At 46.3% G+C, this 25,884-nt stretch overlaps 1 protein-coding gene across 1 annotated transcript in view; it reads left to right on the top strand.

Moving 5' to 3' along the window:
* Window positions 1-25,884, top strand: part of MEGF11 (multiple EGF like domains 11) — a 1,813,102-nt gene that overhangs the window by 1,104,487 nt on the left and 682,731 nt on the right. Inside the window, exon 9 of the mRNA XM_085644629.1 lies at window positions 13,266-13,478. Within this exon, the coding sequence (XP_085500755.1) occupies window positions 13,266-13,478 (213 nt within the window). The remainder of the gene's footprint in view (window positions 1-13,265; window positions 13,479-25,884) is intronic.

Here is a 25,884-nt window from a genome sequence, read left to right on the forward strand (position 1 = left end):
GACCTCCGGGAACCCTGCAACAAAGCAACCACTCCCGGGGAACACCCCTGGACCAACAAGGTCACCCGCTCAACAGCCAAGCCTGCAGATGGAACCGGCGCAACACCGCCCCTGGAAGAGGAGGCCCCTTCAAGGGGAACGGGTGATCCGGTATCGGCCAACAAGGCTGAATCGCCAGCTCGCCCAGGAGAGGATACCAGGAGCGGCGCACCCAACCGGGAACCACCAAGAGCACCAGGGCCTGGTCCAAACAGATCTTGCAGAGGACCCGAGGAATCAAGGGAAAGGGGGGAAAGGCATAAAGGAGACCCCGAGGCCACGGGAAAGACAGACTATCCACCCTCCAGACCCCCGGACATGGCTGGAGAGCGCAAAAGCAGGGCAGGAGGGCATTGTCCGACTCCGCAAACAAGTCCACCCGGGGAAGGCCAAACCGGGCCACCAGACGCCGAAAGACCGCCGATGACAGGGAGAGGGCACTCAAGGGAGTGAACACCCGACTGAGATGGTCCGCCACCACATTCTCCGACCCCGGGAGATAGACAGCCCTGAGAGACAAGACTGTTCCCTCCGCCCAGGACAACAGTTCCCATGACAGCAACCACAGGGAGCGCACCCGGCAACCCCCCTGGTGGTTGATGTAACACCTCACCACCTGGTTGCCCGTCCGAACCAAAACATGATGACCTCGGAGAGAGGTAGCAAAGTCCCGGCAAGCCAGCAGGACCGCCTTCATCTCGCGGTAGTTGGAGGAGCAGTGGGACAGAAGAGGACCCCACTCACCCTGAACTGACCAGGACCCCAAGGTCGCCCCCCAACCCAGGTGACTGGCATCGGTCATGACCACCCGGGATGGGGATACCAGAAAAGGAAGGCCCTCCGAGAGATGGGACGCTACAAGCCACCAGCCCAGGTCGGACCGGATCTGGGGGGACACCCGAACCGAAACATCGTAGTCCTCGGAGCAGGGGTCCCACAGAGACAGGAGGTGATTGAACAAGGGGTATAGGTGGAGGCAAGCCCAGGGGAGAACATTGATGGTGGCAGACATTAACCCCTGAACCCTCAACCACAGACTCACAGGAGCAGACTCCCACCCCAGAAGAGCCCCCAGATCCCGCCACAAGACATTGCGGCGTTCCAGGGGCAAGAACACCTTCCCCCGTAGCAAGTCCAACTGGCCCCCAATGAAGACCAAGTCCTGGGTGGGATCGAGGTGGGACTTCCGCAGGTTGATCAGGAACCCGTGGGCAGAAAGGACCTCGCAGACCTTCCGGACGTGAAGCCTCCCCTTCAAAAAAGAAGAAGCAGAAATTAACCAGTCATCCAGGTAGGGAAACACCCTGATCCCCCCCCCGGTGAAGAATGCCCACCAAGGGTGCCAGAACCTTGGTGAACACCCTTGGGGCAGACGATAAACCAAAAGGCAGTACCTGGAACTGGTAGTGGTGGGAACCCACGCAGAACCTGAGGAAGGGCTGAGAAGACAGGTGAACTGGCACATGGAGATAGGCATCCAACAGGTCCAGAGATGCCACCACCTCCCCTTGGACCAGTAGTGGCAGAATCTCCTCTAGCGAAAGCATTTTGAACTTAGTGTGAGGAATGTACGAATTCACCCGCTTTAAGTCCAAGACAGGTCGAAAATACCCAGACACCTTCCTTACCAGGAACAGGATGGAGTAGACGCCGAAGCCCCACTGAGATGGAGGAACAGGCCGGATGGCCCCCTTCACAAGCAGGTCCTGGATGCCAGCGAGCAAGGCCGCCCGTTTGACCGGAGAGGAAGGCAGCGGGGTAGCGCGGAAGGCGTCTGTAGGAGGGGAACTGAAGGAGATGGAGAGACCCTCCCTCACGATCCGAAGAACCCAAAGGTCCGAGACAGAGGACTCCCACGCTGGAAGGAAGTGGCGGAGTCGGCCGCCCACCGGGAGTCCACCTGGCTGGTCCAGAAGACAGTCAGGACTTGGGAGCAGAGGTGGAAGCAGCAGGCTGAGACCGGGATTTGGAGAAGAAGGGGGCGCCCCGGCTGCGACCCCTACCGCGAAAGGGCGCACCCCCCCTGGGCGTGGACGAGGTGGAAAACGCTCTCTTGGGACCCGGAAAGCGGGCCCTGGACGACCGAAGGGGAGCCAGCAGCTTCCGGTCCTCAGCCGACTTCTTGACCATGTCCTCAAGGGAAGACCTGAAGAGCTTTGGCCCGGCAAAAGGAATCCTCATCAGCAAAGCCTTCTGGCAGCTTCAGCCTTCCAGTTGCGCAACCAAATCTGGCACCGGGCCTGAATAGCAGCGCCACCAGCAGCAGCCGAGGCCCCCAATGTGTCGAAGGAGATGTCAAACAGGAGCCGAGTCTGCTGCTCCATAAGCGCCAGGGTAGGAACCACATCCGCCCCCTGGACCAACAGCTCCGCCAAGGACTGGAAATCCTTCAACAAGGACTGCACAGTGTACGACAGGTAGGCAGAGGCACGAATGGAAAAATTGGCCGCCGCAGAAGCCCGCTTCGCCGCGGCCTCCACCCGTCAGTCAACAGGGTCCGAGGGAGATGCGTCCTCGGAAATGATGGAACCCTGCGAGGAAAGCCCCGCCATCAGAGAGTCCACCTTCACAGAGGGAGGGTAATCCTTGGCAAAGTCCTGGATGGTGTAGTACTTCGCCAGGTACCTCGGGAAGGCCTGCTTGTCAATCTCCATCCATTCCCCCTCCAACACCTTTTTAACGGAAGAATGAAGAGGCAGAGACTCCGGTTCCTTACGCTGGTACTGCAAGAAAAATTCCTCCGAGAGCTCTGCAGCTGCCGGAGCAGGAAAAGCCAAGTTCTGCTTGATGTGCAGGAGAACATCCCGCAACTCTTGTCCCTGGACATAGCGCCCCCGGAGATCCTCCGCCTCCCCTTCAGCGTCCGAAACCGAGGTGGGGTCCAAGCGAGGACGTTTAGGAGAAGAGGGACCCTGACCACCAGAGCGCTGCACAAAAGCAGCCGTCACCGCAGTTTGAATCATGTTCTGAATAGACTAAAGAGTGATCGCCTCAGGAGGCACCTGGGAGGGCGGGTCCTCCCCCACAGGGACGTCCCCACGTTCCATGAGCAGAAACCACGCAGGAACACAAGCACAAAAGCCAGCAGCAGCCCAGCATAGACTGAAGTCCACGGGATGCAAAAGAAACAGTCGCCCCTAAAAGTAGGCAGGAAAAGGGTGGGTCAGCCCTAAATCGACAGGCAACACTTGCGCTGGACCAGCCCAGAACCAAACCCCACCCCCGGAAGGACGAGACCAGCAGGGGAGAGCCCTACGCCGATAGAACAGCGAGAGCAGCGGAGCAATGCCGCCACCCGCCGAGGGGCACAGAAGTGCCGGCAGAGAGAGGCGGCCCATAAGAGGGGGAAAAGCGGGAGTCAAAATAGCTTTCACCCAAAACGAGGACCGCCGCACCATCGCACGACGGATCGCAAGGTAGGGAAATCCGCACAACTGCCGCCGCCCGCCAAAGCGCCTGGAAACGAAGGCGGGTGGCACGAACAAGGGGAAAAAACAAGAAATCGAGCCGCCGCCCGCCGCAATGCCACGAGGGGCAGGCGGGCGGCCAAACTACCCGCATAGCAGCCGCCCGCTAGAGCGCCACGAGGGGCAGGCGGGCGGTGAAACAAATCGCATAGCCGCCGCCCGCCACAACGCCACGAGGGGCAGGTGGGCAGCCAAACTACCCGCATAGCAGCCGCCCGCTAGAGCGCCACAAGGGGCAGGCGGGTGGCGGAAACAACCTGAACAGCAGCCGCCTGTAAGAACGCCACGAGGAGCAGGCGGGCAGCGACCTAAACACGGAAGGATTCCTGCATGGACTGAACAGAGAACGGGATAACAGGCACCTAGGGGAAAAACATAGGAGGCAAGGCAGCGCCGACCCCCATACATCCCCACCCCCCTTGGACACCCTTGGCCCGCTATAGCAGAGCCTAACCGGCTCAACACAAACACACCGGGGGAAAGGGGGGAAAGCAGAGTCCAAGCCCCTAGGGTCCGCTAGAGCAGGACCTCCAACCCGAGACCCATGTACCTGCTAATGCAAGCACCACTTACCTGACGCTCTGGAGAGACGTGCGCAGAACAAAATAAACAGGCTTTGGGGTTGGGCCGGCCCACCTCTTATAGTGGTCATGGGGTGTATGGGTCGGCCATATTGGGAAGGGATGGGAGGCATGGGAGGCTAACGTTTTGCTTTGGAGGGTTCTGGTGTGGAGCTGAAGCTCACTTCGTTAGTCATGTGGCGAGGATGACTAACGAGGAGGTAATGTTGTGCATGAGTAAACATAGTACTAGTAAAAGAAGACAGTAACTCGAGGCAATTGTATGTGTAAGATAAACATACCTGCGTCCACAGCCATGCAGATCTATGACCTTGTGTGACTCTGGCTCTCGGTTTGTTAACAGTCTGAATTGACGGGTGTTTTAGAAGCATTACATGAAGTAGATGGGATAGATCCAGGGAGGTCAGCATTGCACAAGGAGGTACGCTTTGTCATTCCTTCCAGAGACACCAAAATAAGCATTACGTTGATTATTTCTCATTTATCGCCTTCTTTTCTTCATGTGGTTAAACATGTGGATCAAGTTGCAACTTCACTATCATTTCATGAACCTTTATCAATTGAGACTCAGTTGTTAGACAGGTTTAGTCTAAGCTTTGGAATATGCAGATAGCATTTTACTTGTGGATGAATGATATTATTGAGGTGTTTTGTGTAAAGACAAATAACCCTTGGAGGACAATAATGCTTAGGTTTAGGATGAGCAGGATAACAAGACGATGTATGATCTTCAGCTAGTAAGACTATCAGTCAACAACATACTAAGAGTCACTGAATTATGTGACTTGCATGACTATTATACTGCTTAGGACTGGAATACATATTAATTAACTTGGCAAAACCTTTCACTTCCTGGAGTGGATACGGGATGCTAAGGACTTCCTGCTTTTCTTTAAATAAAAAAATGACAGTTTTTAATAGAGAACTTAATGGCCATTTATTACGATCTGAAGCCGTTTGAACAGAAATTTTGCAATACCCCGATACAAGACATTACCATAGTCCAGTCTGGAGATTACCAGGGCCTGGACTACAGTTCTTTGAGCAGGGACCGGGAGGCATGCCAAGAATTTCCTTATCAATTTAAGGATGCCGAAACAAGTGGCAGCTACTTTATTGATCTTGCAGTTCATAGATAACTTGTCTTCAATCCATACCCCCAGATTTTTACCATATAAACTGAAGAAAGAGTCATACCCATAGTTTATGGCCACAGACAAGGACCCCATAAGTGGGGTGGTTGCCCAGCAGCAGAAACTCCATCCTGTCCCCATTAAGATTCAGTGAGTTCATATTCATACACAATGAAACTTGAGCAACTCAGGTGTTGAGGGATTCTGCTTTGTGGTTATCCTTTGATGATAGAGATACCACAATATGGGCATCATCTGCAGGCAGCTTGGAGAGGCGATTTGGGGACAGCTGGGCCTCTCACAAAGTTGATCTCAGGGGTCGTGAAGTCTGTCGATGGGTGCTTGCTTCCTGGGCAGTTGGAGTCTGGATTGGACTCTTCTTCTTGCTTTATGCAGTTGGAGGTTAGGCACCCGGGTATTGGTGTGGCACAGCTCCGGTAGATCCTGGTGTCCCCAAACTTGGTGAGGAGACAGATTTGAGCCTGCAAAGCTGGTGGACCCCTTTTGATTCGTGTACTGCTTCGAAATCGCCTGGGAGCAGCAAGCTGACAAACCAGACTTTGCGGTTTCGGCTTCTGCGGGCTGCAGGAGAGTAGTACCTGTACTCCAAGAGAGTTCTGTGGCAATTTGTGAAAGGCTGGAGGAGCTCCAGGGTTCTTGGAGGTCTCACAGTGGCAGGGTGAGACAGCTGGCCATGATGGGCTAGCAACAGGCAGGGTTTGGTGCCAATTTTCTGCAGCAGGGCTTAAGACTTCAGGTCAGCAGCTCCGCTTTGTTTTTTTCTTCTCTGTATCCATTGAATCTCAGTTCAGGGTCCAGGGATGCCACCTAAATACTGAATTTATGGACGTTAAAGGGAGTGACAGCTAGTAGCCAATGGGCTACCTACCTTTAGGGTGTCTACACCCTCTAAGTGACCACTTCCTGTGGGAAGGGGCACTACCCTGACCCTAATTGGCTAATTCTCCCTCAATCCAAGATGGAGCAAATTAAAAAGTGTCTCCACACCACCTTCCCCACTTAAAGGGTGCTGCTGGCTGAATATGGACCCACCTTCTAATTTACCTAATTTTCCCGCCTGTCCTCCCGCCAAAGTGGAGCAGAAAAGGGAGGTGGGCATCCTCCACTAGCTGGAGCTGCCTGGTTCACAGTTCAAAAGCAGCATCGTCTTTGAAGCTTCCCAACTTGGAAGACCACCCTGGCTTGGAGGAGATGTGAAGTATCTCTGCCCAGAGTAGGCTTTGTTCCCGGCCTCTGAGAGCGCTGGCTCTCACCCCATGAGGTGAGAAACATGTTTGGTGGTGTAGTTTTTCAGGAGACCTTCGAAATGGTCACCTGTGTGCATTTATTGATACATCCAACACTGGCATTAGTGAGGATTTATTGACAAGATCTTTGAGTATAGTGAAGCCATCATGGAACTAGGAAACTCATAATGACAAGTCCCCAGCCCATGTACTCCCTATGGCTTCTCCGTGCACTTACAATATCCAAGAATGAACTTGATGTTGCAGGGTCATATCTGCTTATGCAGATGTATCTGCACATGGGATGTGGTGCACCCTGCCTTAGGGCAACAAGGCCTGCAGTAGGGGTGACTTACCTATACCTCATCCATGTGTATGGGGGCATGGCAACACAGGGCTCTGTGCCATGTTGACTCTTCGGTTTTCTCTGCACCAAGACACTCAGCCTGCATTGGCAATGTGCATGGTTTTGGTGAGGGGTCCCCAGGGTGGCACAATGTGTGCTGCAGCCCTAGAGGGCCCTCTTCAGTACCAGTGCCCTTGGTACCAGGGGTACCATATACTAGGGACTTACAGGGATTGCTGAAGTTGTGCCAATTGTGGAACAGTTTTAGGGAAAGAACACTGGTACTGGGGACCTGATTAGCAGGGAACCAGTACACCACATTCAAAGTTGCATCAGAATCCAGACACAAAATGGGGGTGGGGTAGTACTGCAACAAGAACCCAGTTTCCCAAAATATCTTAATCTATCCTCACACTCGTAAGTTTTCTGCCATCCTCTTTCCAAACCTTTACACAATTTTTAAGTTGGTACAATGAGTCATTGTACCATAGAGCAGGGGGGAAAATATGATGATGTTTTCTACTAGTAGTGGATCTAACACATCAATGAACGTCCGATTCTACTGAGTAACTCAGCGTGGGACAATTAGCTTCAGCAGAGATTTAAAGGTAGGGACATTAAGATTTGACCAGCTCCTGCCAGAGTATATTGTCTGATTCTCTCTCATTTGGGCTCTTAATTCAATGGAAAGAAAGAACTGGACTGATAAATGATCAGACCATGACAAAGGGATAGGCTAGACAGTTTGTAAACTATTAAGGTTGGTGAATATGGAATCCAACATATAGCCAGCAAAATGAGTGGGGAAGTTTGTGATGAGTTGAAAATTAAGAATCGCAAGGTCTTCTATTACAGAAGAAGCAGTACTGCAATGCACTTTGTCAAAATGGATGCTAAGGTCACCCAAAATAGTAAAATTATAATATTTAAGGATAGGCGATGCAAGAGCTTTGGAAATACTAGCTCTCCAATTAGCCGCGTTGCCCGATAGGCGATAAATGAAAGCTCCGTACAAGGGAAAGTTCTTAGATAGTAGCAATAAAAATGTGACCAGTCCTGAAGCCTGATTGTAAAGGGTGCAATAAACCATTTAGTTCAATGTAGAATGAGAGCTGCAGGTTAACGTGTTTCTCCAACACCTTGACCATGGTAGGCAAGAGCGATACAGGCCTATAATTTGACCATATAAGATGGTCAAGATTTGTTTTTTCTAGCAAAGGTGTGACTAAGGCTAGCATCCACGCTTAGGGAACAATGACTTCTGTCAAGGAAGCATTCAGCAGTTGAGTGAATTGTTCCATGACTGGCAAGGTAAGCTTGCTCATTACTGAGCAGGAACAAGCGGAGAACCTGATCTAGTAGCTGCACTGAAGGAAATTTATGGCGTCACATATCAGCTTATCTATTTTGCACATAAAGTGTTCTTTAAAAATAATAGCAATAGGGGGTGGAGCTAAAAATAACATCTGGCCCTGAAGCATCTTTGAGCCAGATTTCTGTTAGAAAGATCACATCCGTGTCCTGATCCATAAGAAAGTAAAAAATGTCCCAGTGAAATTTTACTAGTAAATGGTAATTTAGATTAAAAAACCTAAAACCACTAAAATCCTGTGTAGGGTTAAATTTACAATGCACAGATTGGTCAACTGGAGAGGGTGCAAGCTTTGGGTGCTGGGGAGTGGTCATAAAGTTACAGTGTGGGCACTTTCTGCCTGCTCCAGCTTGATCTAAATCAGGAAGAGGGGGACAAGCTCCTGTAGCAATGGGGCGAAGAGCGAGCAGTTGAGAAGTAAGATAAATCAGCTTACCTAAGGATGCAGAGGTAGCATTCCCGGCCCCTGGACCCATTCAGATGCGGACGGGTGCTGACGAGCTTGCCTTAGGCAAGCCATCGGCGTGTCTGCACCACGGCAGCGTTTCATAATGGCGGCCTGGAACAGGTGACGAGGCTACTGTGCGCTAGAGCACTAACCGCTCACCACTGCTCACTACTATTGGGCTTTTGGATTGGTGAAAAATGTAATTCCATGAAAAAAGATTATCATATTAGTTGCCTTACCATAATGGTCCTTAAGGTATTGATTTTTCTGCTTGTTGTGTTTAGCATATTCCTTTTGTCATTAAATCCGAATAATTAGCTAGATTGATATGTGAACTGTTTGCAGTAATCTGATCTAGAGCCTTCTTTCATAGGCCTCAACATGCTTCAGTTGTTTTTTCATACCAAGAAAATAAAATGCTAGGAAACAGATAAGCACTTTTTGATGGAAAAAGATTAATACGTTTTGTCTGAGGTGCAACACACAAATTCAGCATTGTAGATGTACCATTATTTATAATATTATTAATAAGATAAAACATAGACAAAGCAAAAGGTAGGATAATCATCTGTGTATAAATGTATGGTATTTATTGATACAGTTTGGCTGCAGAACAGTGGAATGCTGTACAATAAAAAGGGAGTTTTAGAGCAAACACCATAGCAAGAGAGGAAGCACCAGTATTGATCTATTCAAATTATATGTTATTGTTAAATGGCTTAGGGATTGTAGAAGATTATGAAGAGGAAAGGTCTGGTCAGTGTGGAGATGCTGTGTATAAAATGGTTTGTAGAATGGAGGAAGGAGGGTGATTGAGAATTCTGTACTGGGATAAGGAGTGCCATATCAATGTATCACTTTAAGGATAGCCACCATCTAATAAAGGTTGCTGCTTTTAAATCAACTGCATGGAAATCTACCGTAAATGGATATCCTGAACCTCTGCATGGATCAGCCGTAGAGAGTGAAACTCAAAGCTGCAAAAGAACCATAGTTGAATTAAAGAACAGTGCTTGACATTTAGCCTTCCATCTGAGAAAGGTGTTCCAGCAATAATATAAGACCATGTATAACCTAAAATAATAAGGATATGTCGAGAAGAGGAGAGTTTCATTAAGGAAACTGCTAATCTTTTTTTCCCATGAAGCTTTGATAAACTAAGGAACACAATAATTATAAAATATGTGAAAATCAATGTGCTCCTATATTGATAAAACTAAGTGATATAAATGGCTGGGTCATCTGTTACTTGATATGAAACTATAGTAATTCACAAAAACTTCAGCCCACTACCCAGCCACTTAGTGAATGTCCTTAGGTACATTTAACAACAAACTTACAAATATTGTAGCTACCAGATCACAGGATTATGCACGATGATTGTGAGAGACATAAAAAAAAGTTAGAAAGGATTAAAATTAATAGAATTAAACTGAAATATAATCTTTATATCAATGGCTGTACCTCCAGAAATATTTAAACAGAATTATTATCACTCCTGGGTCACAAAATAAATATTGAAGGTGGTCATATTGCTATACACCCTCTGAAACAAATCAAAGGTCTCATCCACATGGGTTTAATATTAGTTTTTTTAACATATATACTTGATTAGCTCCTGTACATTAAAATAAATCTTAACTTGACTAATATTAACTGACTTGAGTCATCTATAGGTCAGCCTAAACTATAATAATCCACAAACATTTAAAGATCCAGCCAGCTGAGTCTTTCAGGCCATTTTCCCTATTAAGTTTAGCAATACAGCACTCGAACAAGATGTAGCTAGAAGATGGCAGGAGCTCTCGCGCATGGCATGTGGGGCACAATAAAATTTTAGGAAGAATTTGAATAAGTGGTGTAAAGGAAAAATATCATCTTTATGACATTGATGTGGCTTTTACACTAACAACGTTGAAAGAGTATTTTCAGAATAATCTTTTCAGCCTAATAGATTCTCAACAGAATCTGACCTTAAATATTACCATTAGAATCGTCTGATTATTGCTGATCTTGACATTCAACTGGTATTTTCTTTAATATTTACCTAACAATAGTTATAAGGACTGATTTTGAATAACTAGCGTTCATGACCTAATTAAAGAAATATTGTTTGATCTTATTATGTGGTGTAATGAAAGATTCTCCCTTCCAGCAGAGGTAAACAGTGTTAAAGAAGACATTAACCCATGCTGATTTACCTCCTCGTCAGCATCGTCTACCAGCCTCTAAAGCAATATTAGAATGCCTTGATTTCTAAAGTCTTCTAGAACCAGGATTATGGATGGTGCAAGCAAAGATGTGATCATGACTACAAATGTGGATTCATTTAAGCTTTACTCAAATACTTGCTTTACTAGGTATCACTTTGATTTAGTTAGAAGGCTCAAAAAGTACTTGATAAATACTAGTCAGCTCTCCTGTAATCCTGGGCAGACAACTACGCGATGCTCGCGAAGTTTGTGTAGATTGTGCTACTTCGCGCTGCTCGAATTGCACGTACCACAGTGCAAAATCGCGTAGCGTAGTTAGCAATTTTTGCTCGCTCCCGGTCCTCAACTTCAAGTTGGCGACCGCGAGTGAGCAAAATGACATCCCGGTGAGACTTTTTCCTCGTTCGTGATCAGCAACATCAAGTTGCCAATCGCGAGCGTGGAAAATAAACCTCCCGGCGAGATTCTCAATGCGGGGAGGTCAGGTTTCTCATTGTGAGTGGTCGCGTATGCTCGCGACCGCTCGCGATGAGAAATCTGCTACTCGAGTAAAAATCTACTCGAGCGGCAGAAAACGACAGCTCGCACTGTGCAAGATGCCGTTTTCAATGATTGCACAGTGTGGACAAGCATCTGGCACTGTGCAACCATTGTGAAGAGCGCACTACGCAGTTCGCGTAGTGCTACGCGTATCTCGCGTAGTGCAAAGTGCACTTTGCGTAGCTACACGTAGCACTACTACGAGAACTACGCCCAGGGTTACTCTCCTGTAAATATCTATCTGTATGTTTAGAATTGGAGAGTGATTTGGCTACATTAAACTCACAGCCTAGCATCTTCTATAATTATGTCAGTCACTGGAATTCTAAGCTATGTAAAAAAAAAGGGACTATTCCCTTTTGATCTCTCCTATTAAATGTGCTAATAGATTTTATTGAAAGTGCAAGATAACAGTGGGTCTTTGGAAAACATAGCTGCAAACTTTAATTCTCTAATCTCAAGGAATGGCTAAAAAACGTTTTACAATTTAGGCTTATAAATTAGCCACTCCTTGTGGAATCATTTCAAGATCAAATTTGGATTTGGCTATAGAGGATAGGGTTACATCAGTCTGACAGTGCAGAATTACCTGTGATTAAGATGTTACACTATTACTTTACCCCAAAAGTGCATAAACTCCATCTTGCTTGAACTGGATTATGTGTCATGTGCACACCTTGGAACTTGACTCATTTATTTTCAAGATCCTTCAAGTTAGAATAATCTTATCTATTGGTAGAAATGTATTGTGAACAAAAATTCAAAAACGTTAAGACCACTTTCACAGCTGAACAAGCTCTGCTATGTTGTTCTTGTATGGTAAACAACAAAGTATTTCTTATTCAAATCTGAGTATTTGCTAAGCAGCTGATCCCAAAAACCTTGGAATTACCTGATGCGCCAACCTTTGCGATAGCAATGAAATACTTCAAGGGATTTATTTCTCAATTTGGAAGCATTATTCGTTCAACCAAAAGTGATTTCCATTTGAATATCTATTCAGATTGACTGTTTCCACTAATCATATAGTGAGATTAAGTCTGTGTCATTGTACAAAATGAATGATGTGTAGATCTTTTGGTTGAGGGCTGATCGTATACTGAGGTTACTAGATGCTTTAAGATGAAGCCACTTTTCAGTATTATAACCGATTGAGGTATTTAGAGAACATAAGTAAATGTTTAGAGATATTGATTTGAAATATGATTAGTGGTAACTTGATCAATTCAAGATTTGAGTGCATCTCTTCATGCACATCTCATAAGGAGGAGTGCCTGTCAGAGCCAAGGAATGCAGTCACTCTCCTCAGATTCATGAGAGGTAGGCCTGCAAGTGCAAGCGCGCAAGTTGTATTCACCGCCTGTCGCGCCCTTCGCCCGCAGGTCTCGATGGTTCATCATTACCTGTAAGCCCTGGAAAGCAGTCCCATGTCAAGAGCCATTTTTTCAACGTTAAATATGTGGCCACATTTTCTTGAATCTGACCATAATGTATAGAAGATCGGTTTAAGATTCATGTCTTTTTATCAGTGTAATGAAAGCTTTAGTCTAAAAATTTCAAACCGAAAGATATTCAGGTCTGGAGGTTGTCAGTGTATAACCAATTGGTAAATGTTACCTCTACTGTAACTTTGTTTAATTTGGGGCAAGATATATACATTTGCACTTTGTACATCATAAATAGTACTATGTATTTTAGAAATGAGGTGAAAATAGGAATAGTGGTATAGACATCAGGGTGATTGTGTTTTCCACAGATTACTGATTGTGCCTTGGCAATTCCCAGGAAAATGTAATAGATGTAATTCTGCACCATTTTCTCTGATGCCCAGTTGCAGAATGTTACCTGGATGCTCAACATCTCTTGACCTCTCCTGCAGGTGCCAGGAGGAGTGCCCCATTGGGACCTACGGCTTCCAGTGTTTGGAGAAGTGTGACTGTCAGAACGGGGCGAAGTGCTACCACATCAATGGGGCCTGCCTGTGCGACCCCGGGTTCAAGGGCATCCTGTGCCAGGAGCGGATCTGTGCCCCCGGCTACTACGGCCAGAAATGTGACAAAGTGTGCCCCTGCGACCCCAGCAACACACTCAGGTATGTGGCAGATAATGCATAGAGGCACTTATTTCAGGGTACCACGGACAGAGGAGCATCATGGATAGAAGGGCAAAGCCATCATTCAAGCCATATAACTATGCGCCTGCCACCATGACCCGATGGAAAGTGCTGGCTGAGCCCGCTTCATGGGGCATCCACTTTAACCATGTTCAGGTTGTGAATGTCAAAGAACAAGAAAACGTGTTTACAAAATATTTTTATTCTAAAATGCAACACATTGCATAATTTTTCAAAGCATGTAAGAGAGTGCCAGACCGGAAGTTCATGCAAAAAACATATGCCCCCAAACTGGACGCCTCACGGCTGGTTTTTTCGTGAGTGGGCAAGCGTATCCTCAGAGCAAAGTAATATCACAGCCGTGTCCACACTCAGGATAGCAGAAAGGGTTGGCGTTCACCAGTGTGGTCTAGTTTGGGGATATTGGTGAGCCGCAGTCTGAAAGAACGTGTAAATGGACATGACCCTCTGTTCCCATGCATGTTTTCTTACATGTTTGTGGATTCGTTTGATGATTGTCATCATCTGGAACCAGCACTTTGTTTTCCCTGCCAGCAGTCAGTGTCACAGCCTGCTGCAGGATCATCCGCCATGTTTGATGATTGCTCTGCACTGACAGAATAATAGGCCTTGTAGTGATTACAAAATAGAGGGGCACCAAAAACATAGCTCCTTTCATGGTGGGCTGTTTGCTGTGCCTTGTGCCAGTAGTGTAAACCTTTGATTGGTGGCAGTGGCATTGATAGGGGGTGCTCATACCTTTTCTACAGTGTGAGGCAATCTGCTGTTTCTTTGTAGAAAATCCCCTATGTTAACCAGTGCTTCTTTTAATGAATGTATAGAGTTTCTGCTATGAAGGGTGGCGTGATAGGGGTGTCAAGACAATTAAAGAGGAATTTGTATGTATCTGGTAGAGTTTTGACTTCCCAAAGGGGATCTAAGATGGTCTCAGGACCTAAATACATCATCAGATAGGCTATCTGAACCCAAATCATATTCCCTACTATGGCTCTATGAGAAACTTCTAAGGACCTCAGAAACATGCATTTGCCAGTATGAACCAGCTCAACGATCAGTGCGTAAATTCATACATTGCCAGAACATGAGACCAAAATCTCCTCTCCTCCCTTCTTGAACTCTGTGCGAACCTATGTGCTTTGTGGGTGGACGTCTACGATACCAGGTGTGGCTGTCGGAGCCTTGGCTGCTGAGCTTTTCCCCTGATTGACTCCATAGCCATTCACCATGGATGCATTTTGCTTCATCGAGCTGAATTCTCGCAAACAACCTAGCATCAAACACTCATTGAGTCTCCACAATCAAAGAGACTGTTGTATACTTGTGCTTCTCACAAGATGGCCACTTGTGGTAATTAGACCTTCCTTTGTGTTCTGCCACCTGGTGGATTTTCAACGTTTTTTTTAGTGATTGGGTTTCACGATATGAATTTCATTTCAAAGGCAGGCAGTACAAGTGACATGAAAGTAATAATTGAAATAATAAAACCTACTGCTGCATTACTCTATTGTTCTGCATTTGAAAGCCGGAATAAAACTAAGGCAGTGTTAGTGAAGTGAGAGAAATAATTTAGAAATAATAAAACCTTCTGCCACACTGATGGTAACTTTAAACAAGCATTGGCATAGCCAATAGGTCTCGCCTTTGGGACCTTATAAGTGTTTAGCCATGCAACAGTTGCATAATTAAATACTTATAAGGTCCCAAAAGCAAGACCTATTGGCTATGCAAAGCGGCCGTGCGGCCGCGAAAGTTAAAGTGATCGCATTCGGGATCACGATCAAACATCAAAGCAGCCGTGCGGCCGCGAAAGTGAAAGTAATTGCGGTAAAGCGCGGCGCGCGCGCCCGCGCACATGCACTGTAGCTCTAGGCTGGCCTGGTAGCACTTTTTGGAGCCCTCTCAATAAGACTCGCCAGACCAGCGCATGCACTGGGTCAGGCGAGACCTAAAAATTTATTTGTGAAGAGGCTGATACATTAATAAAGCACCAAAGGGAGTATATAACCCGTTATTCCGGATGGTGTTGGTTGATTTGTGTAGGCAACAGTTTTATTTTGTCACGATGCCTATGCCGTCTAGTACTACCTGATTAAATATAATGTGATGCAGACACTTCCACCATCAAAGCCCACCACCAATACTAGCACGTCACTCACAACTACAACTCAGAATGACTCCCTGGTACAGTTAACCCTGCGAACATCGAACCTAGAGAGTATAACACCGTAAAAAAGGAACAGCGGTCAAGTTAATATGATTTTGAAAGTTTGTGGTACAGAAGTAGAAACGGGACATTGAGTCTAAGATTTGAGACAGAAAATACACAATCAGAAGTATCATGAACTAGAAGCGGGTCAGAGGACCCTGAACAAAGATGAACGTTCCCTAACAAGTAGCGTGTCGATACAGAGAGCCCAAGAACTGGGCAATGAGTCCAATTGGTTTATAGCGAGCCCAAAAGCGGGTTACTGTACCCAAACCAGGGGCATTTGTCCTACAGCTAGAAGCTAGTCCTTAACCACGGGGGGAAAAAAAAGCAGAAAGGAAACTATAGTCCCAGAAGAAGACAAATGTCTCAAAACTAGTACCGGGAGTGAACAAAGGAGGTCCCAGGACCAGAAGGGGACAAAGGTCCCAGAATCAGAAAGGGACAAGTACAATAAAGGGTAGACAAGGCTCTCAGAAGCAGTACCGGGAGAGGACAAAGATGGTCCCAGGACCGCAAGGGGACAAAGCTCCTAGAACCAGAACTGTGAGGGGCTTTAGGGGTCAGTGTCCGTCTTTTGCTCAGTGTTACAGGCTACCCGCCCTGGTCCGACTCGGTATCCAATACCGTTGAGCGGAGGGCGGGGTAGACAAGAGCAAGGCACGCCCAGCAGCCCCGGGACAGTCGAGCGGTTAGCCCTCTAGCAGCACTCTTCACTGGGCTATTTAGCCACCCGTCGGCCCTAGCGCGCAGCGGTTGCGCGCAGAGGGGCGCCATTGACAGCGCCGAAGACAAGCCAAAGACCTGCCCGTCTGCGCCCGTTCGCGACAGGACGGGGCTAGGGGCCATGGGGACTGCTATATGTGAGGCACCTATACCGCCCAAGAGGAGGTTCACCTACAATCCACAGGTATTGCGGGGATATAACCCCGGATTATTAAAGGGTTGCAGAGGTGGTGATTTCCCTGAGGTAGAGGGGCCGTTTTCGTGCCTCCACTGACGTTTTCAATGCACCACACAAACACCGACCACGAACAGGTGTCAGTACTCTAAACTATCCAACCCTGCTACAACGAACATAGTTGTTGGAAGCAATCATACCCCAGTCGAGCTGAAAAGCTTCCTGTGTAATATCAGGTCACTGCCCAAACACTCTGCAGAAGTGTGGGAATTAGTTTCCTCTCAACAACCTGATATATGCTACCTTACGGAAACGTGGCTAAATCCACACTCTACTCCTGCCATAACCTTGGGATTTCCAAATAACTATAAAATTGTTAGATTGGACCGCCCTACGAAAATAGGTGGTGGGATTGCTATCGTGCACAAACAGGAAATTAAGCATATTGGTTTTAGAAGAACTAAGCACTCCTGAACTCGAATTATTAATTTTCAAAATAAAACTGTCTCCCAAAGAAAATATAAAGGGTGCTCTGGTTTATCGCCCTCCGGGACCATGCAACAATGTTTCAAGCTTATTGATGGAGCTACTTGCCCCACATGTCGATAATAATAGCGACTTCATTTTAGTTGGGGATTTTAATGTACATAGTGATAAGCTGAATTGTAATGAGGCACAATCCTTATTACTTGACTTGTCCTCTCTAGGTTTGCTGAAACGTAATTGTGGGCCCACACATCAGGCAGGTCATACCCTGGACCTGATTTTATCTAATTTCTCGTCGATCTCCTGTCCGCCTGCAAGACAGGTTAATTGGACTGACCACTTTATTGTTGAATTTCTTACTCAGTATCCGAAGCATATCCCCTCACGTCCAACTCTACTACCTAGTATACGTAGACAATGGCACAAAGTTACCGACACCACTTTTAAGAAAAATGTTGCTTCTCCTTCTTTCCCTCCCCAAATTAACATTGAAACTGCCCTCACAAACTTTGACAGAGCCATCAAAGAAACTATAGATAACATTGCCCCTCTGAAACAGTTTAAACCTAGACCGGCCAAGAAACAAGAAATCTGGTTCTCGTACAACTTAAGGACATTAAAACTTAATGCCAGGAAATTAGAAAAGAGGTGGAGAACCTCTCATTTGGCAGAAGATAGAACCAAATATTGGGACTCACTATCCATTTACCACAAAGCTATTCGCACTGCTCGCAAAACCCACATCACCTCACAAATCACAGCTACAGGCAATTCTTCTAGGGTCCTATATCAAATTCTTCAAACTTTTACTAAACCTGCAGCATGTGAATCTTCTGAATTAGCCTCCCAACAGCTATGTGATGAAATTTCATGTTTCTTTACTAAAAAAATAGAGTTAATCCATGACAAAATAATATGCGCCAATAGAGGGATCTCTATTGATATGGCGCTGCCTGAGATGGATGCTGAACCCAAGCAGGAAAAACATATATTAAACACCTTCCCACCTATTTCTTTACAAGAAACATTTTTATTAACATCACAGATTAAAAGCGGCAGTCCAGATGATAACATCCCAGCTAGGATTATGCCTGTCCTGATTGAACAGCTTTGTCCTATGTTTGAAAGACTGGTGAATCTTTCTCTTAGTTCAGGCACTGTCCCAAGAGATTGAAAACGAGCCCTGGTTAGACCCATCAGGAAAAACACCTCTATTCCATGGACCGATTTAGCCAATCTTAGGCCGATATCCCTATTACCATTCCTAGGGAAACTGATTGAAAAGCATGTCAACCACCATCTGTCTAACTACATCGAACTTGCTGGCGCCCTGGACTATTCTCAGTCAGGGTTCAGGCCTAAACACAGTACGGAATCTACCCTTCTGTCTGTTACGGATGATTTACAGATGTACCAGGATAGGGGTTTCTCAGTAATCCTGGTTCTTTTAGATCTATCAGCAGCGTTCGACACCGTGTCACATGACATCCTTATTGACCGGTTGTCGAACGCTGGTATCAGGGATAAAGCCATTGACTGGCTAAAAAGCTTTCTTTTCGATCGCTCCCAGAGAATCATCATGGACACCTATCGCTCAGCGGAGATTGAGATCTCGAAAGGGGTGCCTCAGGGCTCTTGTTTAAGCCCAACCCTTTTTAACATATATGTGGCACCCCTGGCTAGAGTGATGCGGAGATATGGTTTTATTCCAGTATCGTATGCTGATGATACCCAGCTCCTCTTCCCTTTCAAGACTCTGTCCGCTGAAGTAAAAAGCTCTTTTTCTGCTGGTATGAAGGCGGTGGCACACTGGATGTCCTCCAACTTTCTCCAGTGTAACGTCAGTAAAACGGAGGTAATGCTGTTTGGTGAGGCAAAAATGTTATGGACTCCTGATTGGTGGCCACTCGATCTGGGAATAGTTCCCGAACCCAAACAGGTCGTGAAGAATCTAGGGATCCGTTTGGATCAAGATCTGCTCTTCAAACAGCATGTTAACTATACCTCAGGAATCTGCTTCCACACCATCAGTCTATTACGGAAAGTTTTTCCTCTCCTACCGGATTCCTGTAGGAGAACCCTGGTTCAGACCTTGGTTTTAAGTAGGATCGACTACTGTAATGGCCTGTTGCTCTCTGCCAACGAAGGCGTATTGGCTAAGCTCCAGGTCATTCAGAACACGGCAGCTCGACTTGTTCTTAATGTTCCCCCAAGAACCGCTTCAAAACCCCTTTTGGAGCAATTACACTAGCTTTCGATCCGTCAGAGAATAAAATTTAAGATATGCTGCCTGATCCACAAATGTATAAATGGACATGGACCGGTTTATCTTCAAAACAAATTGATTCCCTACACCCCACTTAGATCATTGAGATCTAGCAACAATCTTTTCTTAGTGATCCCCCGTGCTAAAAAAGCCAGACATGGGAACAAAGCATTATCTATCACAGGCCCCACACTGTGGAATAAACTCCCTTTATCTCTAAGACAGTGTAAAGAACACCTCACCATCAGGAAACTCCTGAAAACTGTGCTGTTTAGGAATGAGATCTAGCTCCTCTTTTCTCTTATCTTTGCTTTACCCGCTCCTGAAAAGCGCAGAGATACTCCATTTGGAGTCGATTCCAGCGCTATACAAACCAACAAATAAATAAATAAATAAACCAGAAGAGGACAAAAGTTCCAAAAACACAACACAGTTTCGTGACAGAGCGCTTCCCAGAACCAGGACAAACGTCCCAGTACCAGGAGGGGAAAACGGTCCCAGTACAACGACAGAGAATCGTGACAGAGGGGTTCTCAGAACCACGATGGAGAATCGTGACGGAGAGGCCCAGAACCAGAGAAAGGGGTCCAGAACCAACAGTGGACAAAGGTCCCAGAATCACATGTCGTCCTGGAACCAGAACCACGACAGAGAATCGTAACAGAGAGATTTCCACAATCAAGAGGGTTCCCGCAATCAGGAGGGGACAAAGGTTCCTGCAGAACCAGGAAGGTGTTCCCACAACCAGAAGGGAACAAAGGTTCCTCCAGAACCAGGAAGGGACAAAGATACTCCCACAAGAACTGAGGTCCCAGAACCACTACAGAGAACCTAGAATTATGACTGAGAACTGTGACAGTGAAGTCCCCAGAACCAATACCAACTCCTAGATAAGGCAAGACTACGAACAGCTGATGGGAACTTCATTGTTACTGAACTTTGTAACTATACAGGGTGTACGGAAATTTCCAAGAGTCATTATCCTACAATGTACACCCCTGGTACCAAACCTAGAGAAAGTAGGATGTCATTCACAGTCTTTTGAACAAAGCAAGAGTACAAGCGGAAAGAAACACCACAACACCCTAACAAGGGGGTGAGACCTAGTACCCTGCAGTGACTGTTCAGCGTTTCCAGTTTTTAAACATAAACCCAAAGGGCGTCCTAGGAAGAGTGCTACAATCTGCAAAAGAAAGGCACTTAGAACCAGTGAGTGTACAATGAGCCTTGAACCAGTGAAAGCATTGAGAGTCCAGAACTGAGAAAATACGCGAACTATCAGAACTGGTGCAGAGTGTCCACGACGACAAAGGTCCTGCAACTTGAACTGGGTCAGTGAGCCTACGGAACTGTGTTCAGAAAACTGTGAGCCCTTAGAACCCTGAGCCCAGTTTGTGTGAGTTTTGGAGAGGAAGGTGCCATCTGGGGAAGATAGTTTCTATTGCGACTACTCAAAATCAAGGTGGTTGTACAAGAGCAACCTGTTCAATATATTACACCTGGATCTTGCTGGAAGCCGGCAATTTGCAGAGAATTTTTAATGTGTACTGTGTTATGTGAAGACATAGCGGCATTTTCCAGTGCAAACAAAGGAACAGTATAAGCTTGTTCATCGGACAATTACACAGTTGCTTGAAAGAATCCAGTGGCAGCAAATATGTGTAATCCATGGCAGCATCGCTGTTATGGGAAAATTTTGCTCTGGGGCATTGGTCATGCTTTGGAAGCTGAGAATAGGAACTCACCCCACCAAAGCCTTCACGCATCCACGTTCCCTTGTGGATGAAGGTGTCAAAGAAAAAATCATGCAATCTCCAGGACCTCATCCCGTGCCGCTCTTCTTATCCAACAGTTACTAATGTTTGGCAGGACAATGATCTATCTTCCAACGCCAACACATTCTGCACACATAAAGGTCCTCATTGAACACTCCATCAAAACTGAGGGAAATGTTGTTCAAGCCAACTCTGTAGCACTGAGACAAAAAGCCCCCCCAAAAAACTGCGACAGTTTTTAAACCAAGGAAAGAGAACCAGGATTGGAACTAAGGGACCTGCAACGCATAGAAGCCGGATAAAGATGAAACATGCTGGGTCAACGATGGTGTCTGTACTAGGGGTGGGCGGAATTTGCGGAATTAACCTTCGCAAATTATCGCGAGAATGTTTAAAATTATCGCAAACAAGCAGAAATATCGCAAAGATGCGGAAGTTTTTTTCCGGCATGTTCGCGAGATTTTCTGCATGGTTGCGGGTCGCCAACTTACCCATGTGGTTGCTTGCGGGCGCGGCCATCTTGTTTTGAGTTGTTCTCGCGGTGCATGATCGCGAGAAGAAAGACGTGATCGCGCGACGCATGACGTCACTGCGGGCGCGAACTGTCGCGAGACAGCGCAAATGGCTAAAAACAATACAACATCTCATGGAGAACGCGACCGGATCAAGAAAACTTGTCGGCGAACGCAGGGATTCAGGTAAGGCGATCGCGCGCGCGCGAGAATGTATCATTTTACAGCGCGAGCAAGAAACAAATTATCGCCAAGCTGCGGAAACCGGAATTTTTGACATTTTCGCGCTCTCCGCGGAACGCAAAAATGTCAAATTATCGCAATTTCCGCGAACGGAACGAAATTATTGCCCAGGCCTAGTCTGTACTTGAAACTTCTAATTTGAAGCAAGGAGGCATCTGTTCAGCAATTTATCTACGATTGGCAGCAGAAGTCAGGGTTGGATCAAGTCATTGACTGTGACTGTCTATCCCTGTTTTGTCCGTTGAAGGGGAGTAGGTGATAGTGATGACTTACGGTTGTTTTGGTCCGGCTTCTCACTTCACCCTCGACCTCTAAATGATTCTTTGCCTTCGTGACCTTTAAGTCCAAGAGGTCGCCGACCTCCTTCATGTAGTATTGTTGTTGTTTCCCATGTTTTAAGCTTTCTTTTGTATTCTGTTTCCTTATTTTCTTTTCCCTGTAAAGGAGGAAGATATGTTGTATACTTGTGCTTCTCACAAGATGGCCACTTGTGGTAATTAGACCTTCCTTTGTGTTCCCTATTTCCTAGCCTCCCAGAATACCTGTGTACATTCTATCTTGTACTGTTTGAAGGTTCCACTCTTGTCAGGTGATGGTCTGATCAGCTGGCGAGGTGTGCACTCAGCTGTGTCCTACAATAAATCTACATGTAACCAACCAGAAGTGTATTGAGATCTATTTACAACAGAGACCACCTGCAAAACCATCCAGTGATGGATGCATCTCGCTGGCATTACACGTCATGAGTGAGAACCTGAACTTGATCCTCAGTGTCTTCTGAAATCCGTAAACCCTGGTCTACGGACCTGCACTGGCCATAGTGCCCCGTGGGATTGCCATGGATCGTGTATAGTAAGCGTATCGTGTATCGTGAGCGTCTCATTCTCTTACAATGAAAGAAACTATGATCATTTGTATCCAATAGTTATTACAGTCTGCGTTGTTTCTGTACACATTTCCTTGCTTCTTTAAAAGTCTTGCACTCGCTGACTGAGCATTGATCATTATTGTAAATTAAATCCTGTGTTGTGCCATTGTCAGTTCTTATCCTCAAATCAGTCTTCTAGCAGGGCCTTGACTGCTCCATCACTTTACACGTTAAGAGTGAAGAGCAAATGCAAGGCTCCTTGATATCCGGTAGAGGGTCCAGGCTTGGCCCCACCCAGGGTTCCAGGGGTAGGCCTTAGCATTTCACTGGGTATCCGTGACTGCTTGAAACAGCCTCCTTCAGACCCTGAGCAATGGCCTTACAAAGCCAGAGAGATTTGATGTTTCCAGAATCTGGTTGATGTCAACAAATTTGGGACAGTCTTCGGGACCAGCCTCCTGGCTGGATGAATTTATTGGTATGTGAATAGTAACTATGGGATGCAAAGTTTCCTCCTGACCCCATGCCATGTGTAACACCTACAGCCATCCACCAATGTTTAGCAACAACCTCCGTGTGGGTTTTGTGGGCCAATATGTATAAGAGGAAAAACGAACTTACAAGTGATGGAATAGATCATTGACTAAGATGTGGGATTGCCTGGGTGTGTCACAGATAACCCAGGGCACTGCACAAAGCTCCGGTGGTGGAGGTGGTGGAAGGGAGACAGCACGGAAGCAGCAGTCATTCATACTACTGGTAAAGTGGCCTGTTGAGGTGACCGCTGTCTCCCGCCTGGGTAGGAGAAGTCGCCTGAAGGATAAAGAAGTTGTGGAGAGGAGTCACTGTGCAGAATTACTGGAAAGCTAGAATTGAGTTGAAGTTCAACATAAAATCAAAGGGATATCATTTCACGGCATATATTGAAGAGAACATGTCTGAAAGGTACATGTCATTGTTCTTATCCATCTTGGAAAAATCAGGTTCTGATACTGGATGTGCTTTTCTTAAAAAGCTCAGCTTCTTCTGCACCTGCATAGAGTTTGGCCATCTTCGTTACATAGCGCCTGAAGTCGTAGGTTGGCAGACGCTGCGTTCTCTCACGACGTTCTGCAATATCAATAAACACTCAAAGACTTCAAATCATTTGCTAACCAAAATATGCCCCTTTTAGTAGACTTTAAGAAAAGATCAAATGCCACTGCCCATCCTTATATACTGGAAAACGTGATCTGTTTGCTAGCGCCTTTATTTTACACAACTGTGTTATCTGAAATATTTTATGGGATGTAACTGGCTTTAGCTGTCTTGCCAGCCTCATGTAAACGAAAGAATTCATAAGTAAAAAGTGCATATACATACATAGAGGGGCTTTGGGTCAGCCCTCTTCATCTGTTGGTCTGCTCAGTTGTCATTCACATTTTGATTACGCCCACCACAGCATACAGCATCTGGCAATGGGTCAGTCCACTCCATCCATTGGCTCTCTTGCACTTGAATGCTGGTATTTGCCTGATCACTTTTGTATTTAAACTACATCTTCAGGGTAGAGTAATTCAAAGCAAATAGTACCTTCTATTTGTTCTTTATCTATAAAAAGTTTTGCCTTAACTGTTCTAATTACACCTGCTCGGTAGGAAGTTCTTTTTTTGATCTAATAAAATTATAAGTGATGGTTACCTGCATTTATTTTTATCCCAAGCAAATGATATCCATGTTTAGGAAGGCAACCTTGTACCCCTTTTTTGTGGCGTATGCTTGCAATATATATTTTGGTTGTAAGTAATCAATGACACAAGTGTGTCAACACCAGGCCAGTTGGATTTGCCGCTGCTTATTTTTGCTATCATGTTTGGTGCAAACAGGGAAACTGCCATTACCGCCTTTAAGGGGATTAGAATGCCTGCAGATTGCACTTGACCTGAGCTTCCAGTAGTTGAGGAGATATGGCCATTGCTTCCAGGAGAATCTCCACCTGAAAGAAATGTGCTGTGCTCAGGATCTGCTGTTCCGAGGATGCCCAAAATGGAGGCCGAGTGTTACACTTTGGGGAGTGGACCTCACACGTGCACTAACATCATCTCTGCAGTGCGCCGCAACCTTGCAAAGGAAATGCTAACTTTACAAATAAACAAACACGTTTAAGACCCAGTAATGACAGGTAACATATTTTTAAAGCATTCTGCACTGGAAGGATTCTGAAAGCAAAGGTACAGGCAATTACAGTGTCTGCAAACAGGAAGGAAAGAAAAGCATGTAAGTATTCAGTTCCAGCCATCGAAAGATCCATGAGAGACAAAACTCCTATGAAATATTTTGTGACTCGACGAAAATCGTATTTGTCCCCCTACCTCTTTACGAGATATCCATATGTTTTAGAGAGGGTTTCTCTTGTGAAGTGTGAATTACGGGCCGTCTTAGGCGGTCCGGGTCCCTAGATGCGCGCTCTGTTTGTCCGTGCTTACTCTTCTTGTAAATATGCTCCTCCTGTTCTGAACTTCGTATGGGAGGTTGACAGGATTTAGGGTGTTAACTCGATACTGGTGAGATATGCCACATAGAGGGCCCTGGTGCTTGGAGGCCCCCACAGCTGCCCCAACTTCCCACACTTCCCTTCAGTGAAAATCACACCCGCTCCAGTCAGTGAGAGTTCTCACTCCATACCCAATCAGTCCTTGGCCTCTTTGTAGAGACCAGCAGCTACAATCGTGATGGTGAGTCTGATTGGCAGCGTTTGGGAAAGAAGGTACATACCTGTAAAGATCAAAAGGAAAGACACAAATGTAGTTTTAGAATTTAGGGGTTGGTGCATCATTATTAGGAGGAGAATTCTACAAGGCATGTGTCTCTTTCATTCGGTCGCCTGCAGGGGTTCAAGGGTATTATGGATGAACCTTGATGTACTTGGGATCAGTCCCTGGGTGTGAGCCGCTAAGGTACAGAGCCAACAGAATGCCCTTAAGAAGCACCTCTCTTTCCTGAACTCCGTGCTGTGTCAGCCGTGCAAGCCTGCCGCTGGCTGCCGGAAGTCACGTTTCACGGGCTGAGATGGAGGACTGGCACTTTTCACAGCAGCCTGGCCCATCAGCTCACGGTGCGTCTGCTTG

This window comes from Triturus cristatus, chromosome 3_1 (assembly GCF_964204655.1).
Source record: "Triturus cristatus chromosome 3_1, aTriCri1.1, whole genome shotgun sequence".
NCBI lineage: Eukaryota > Metazoa > Chordata > Amphibia > Caudata > Salamandridae > Triturus > Triturus cristatus.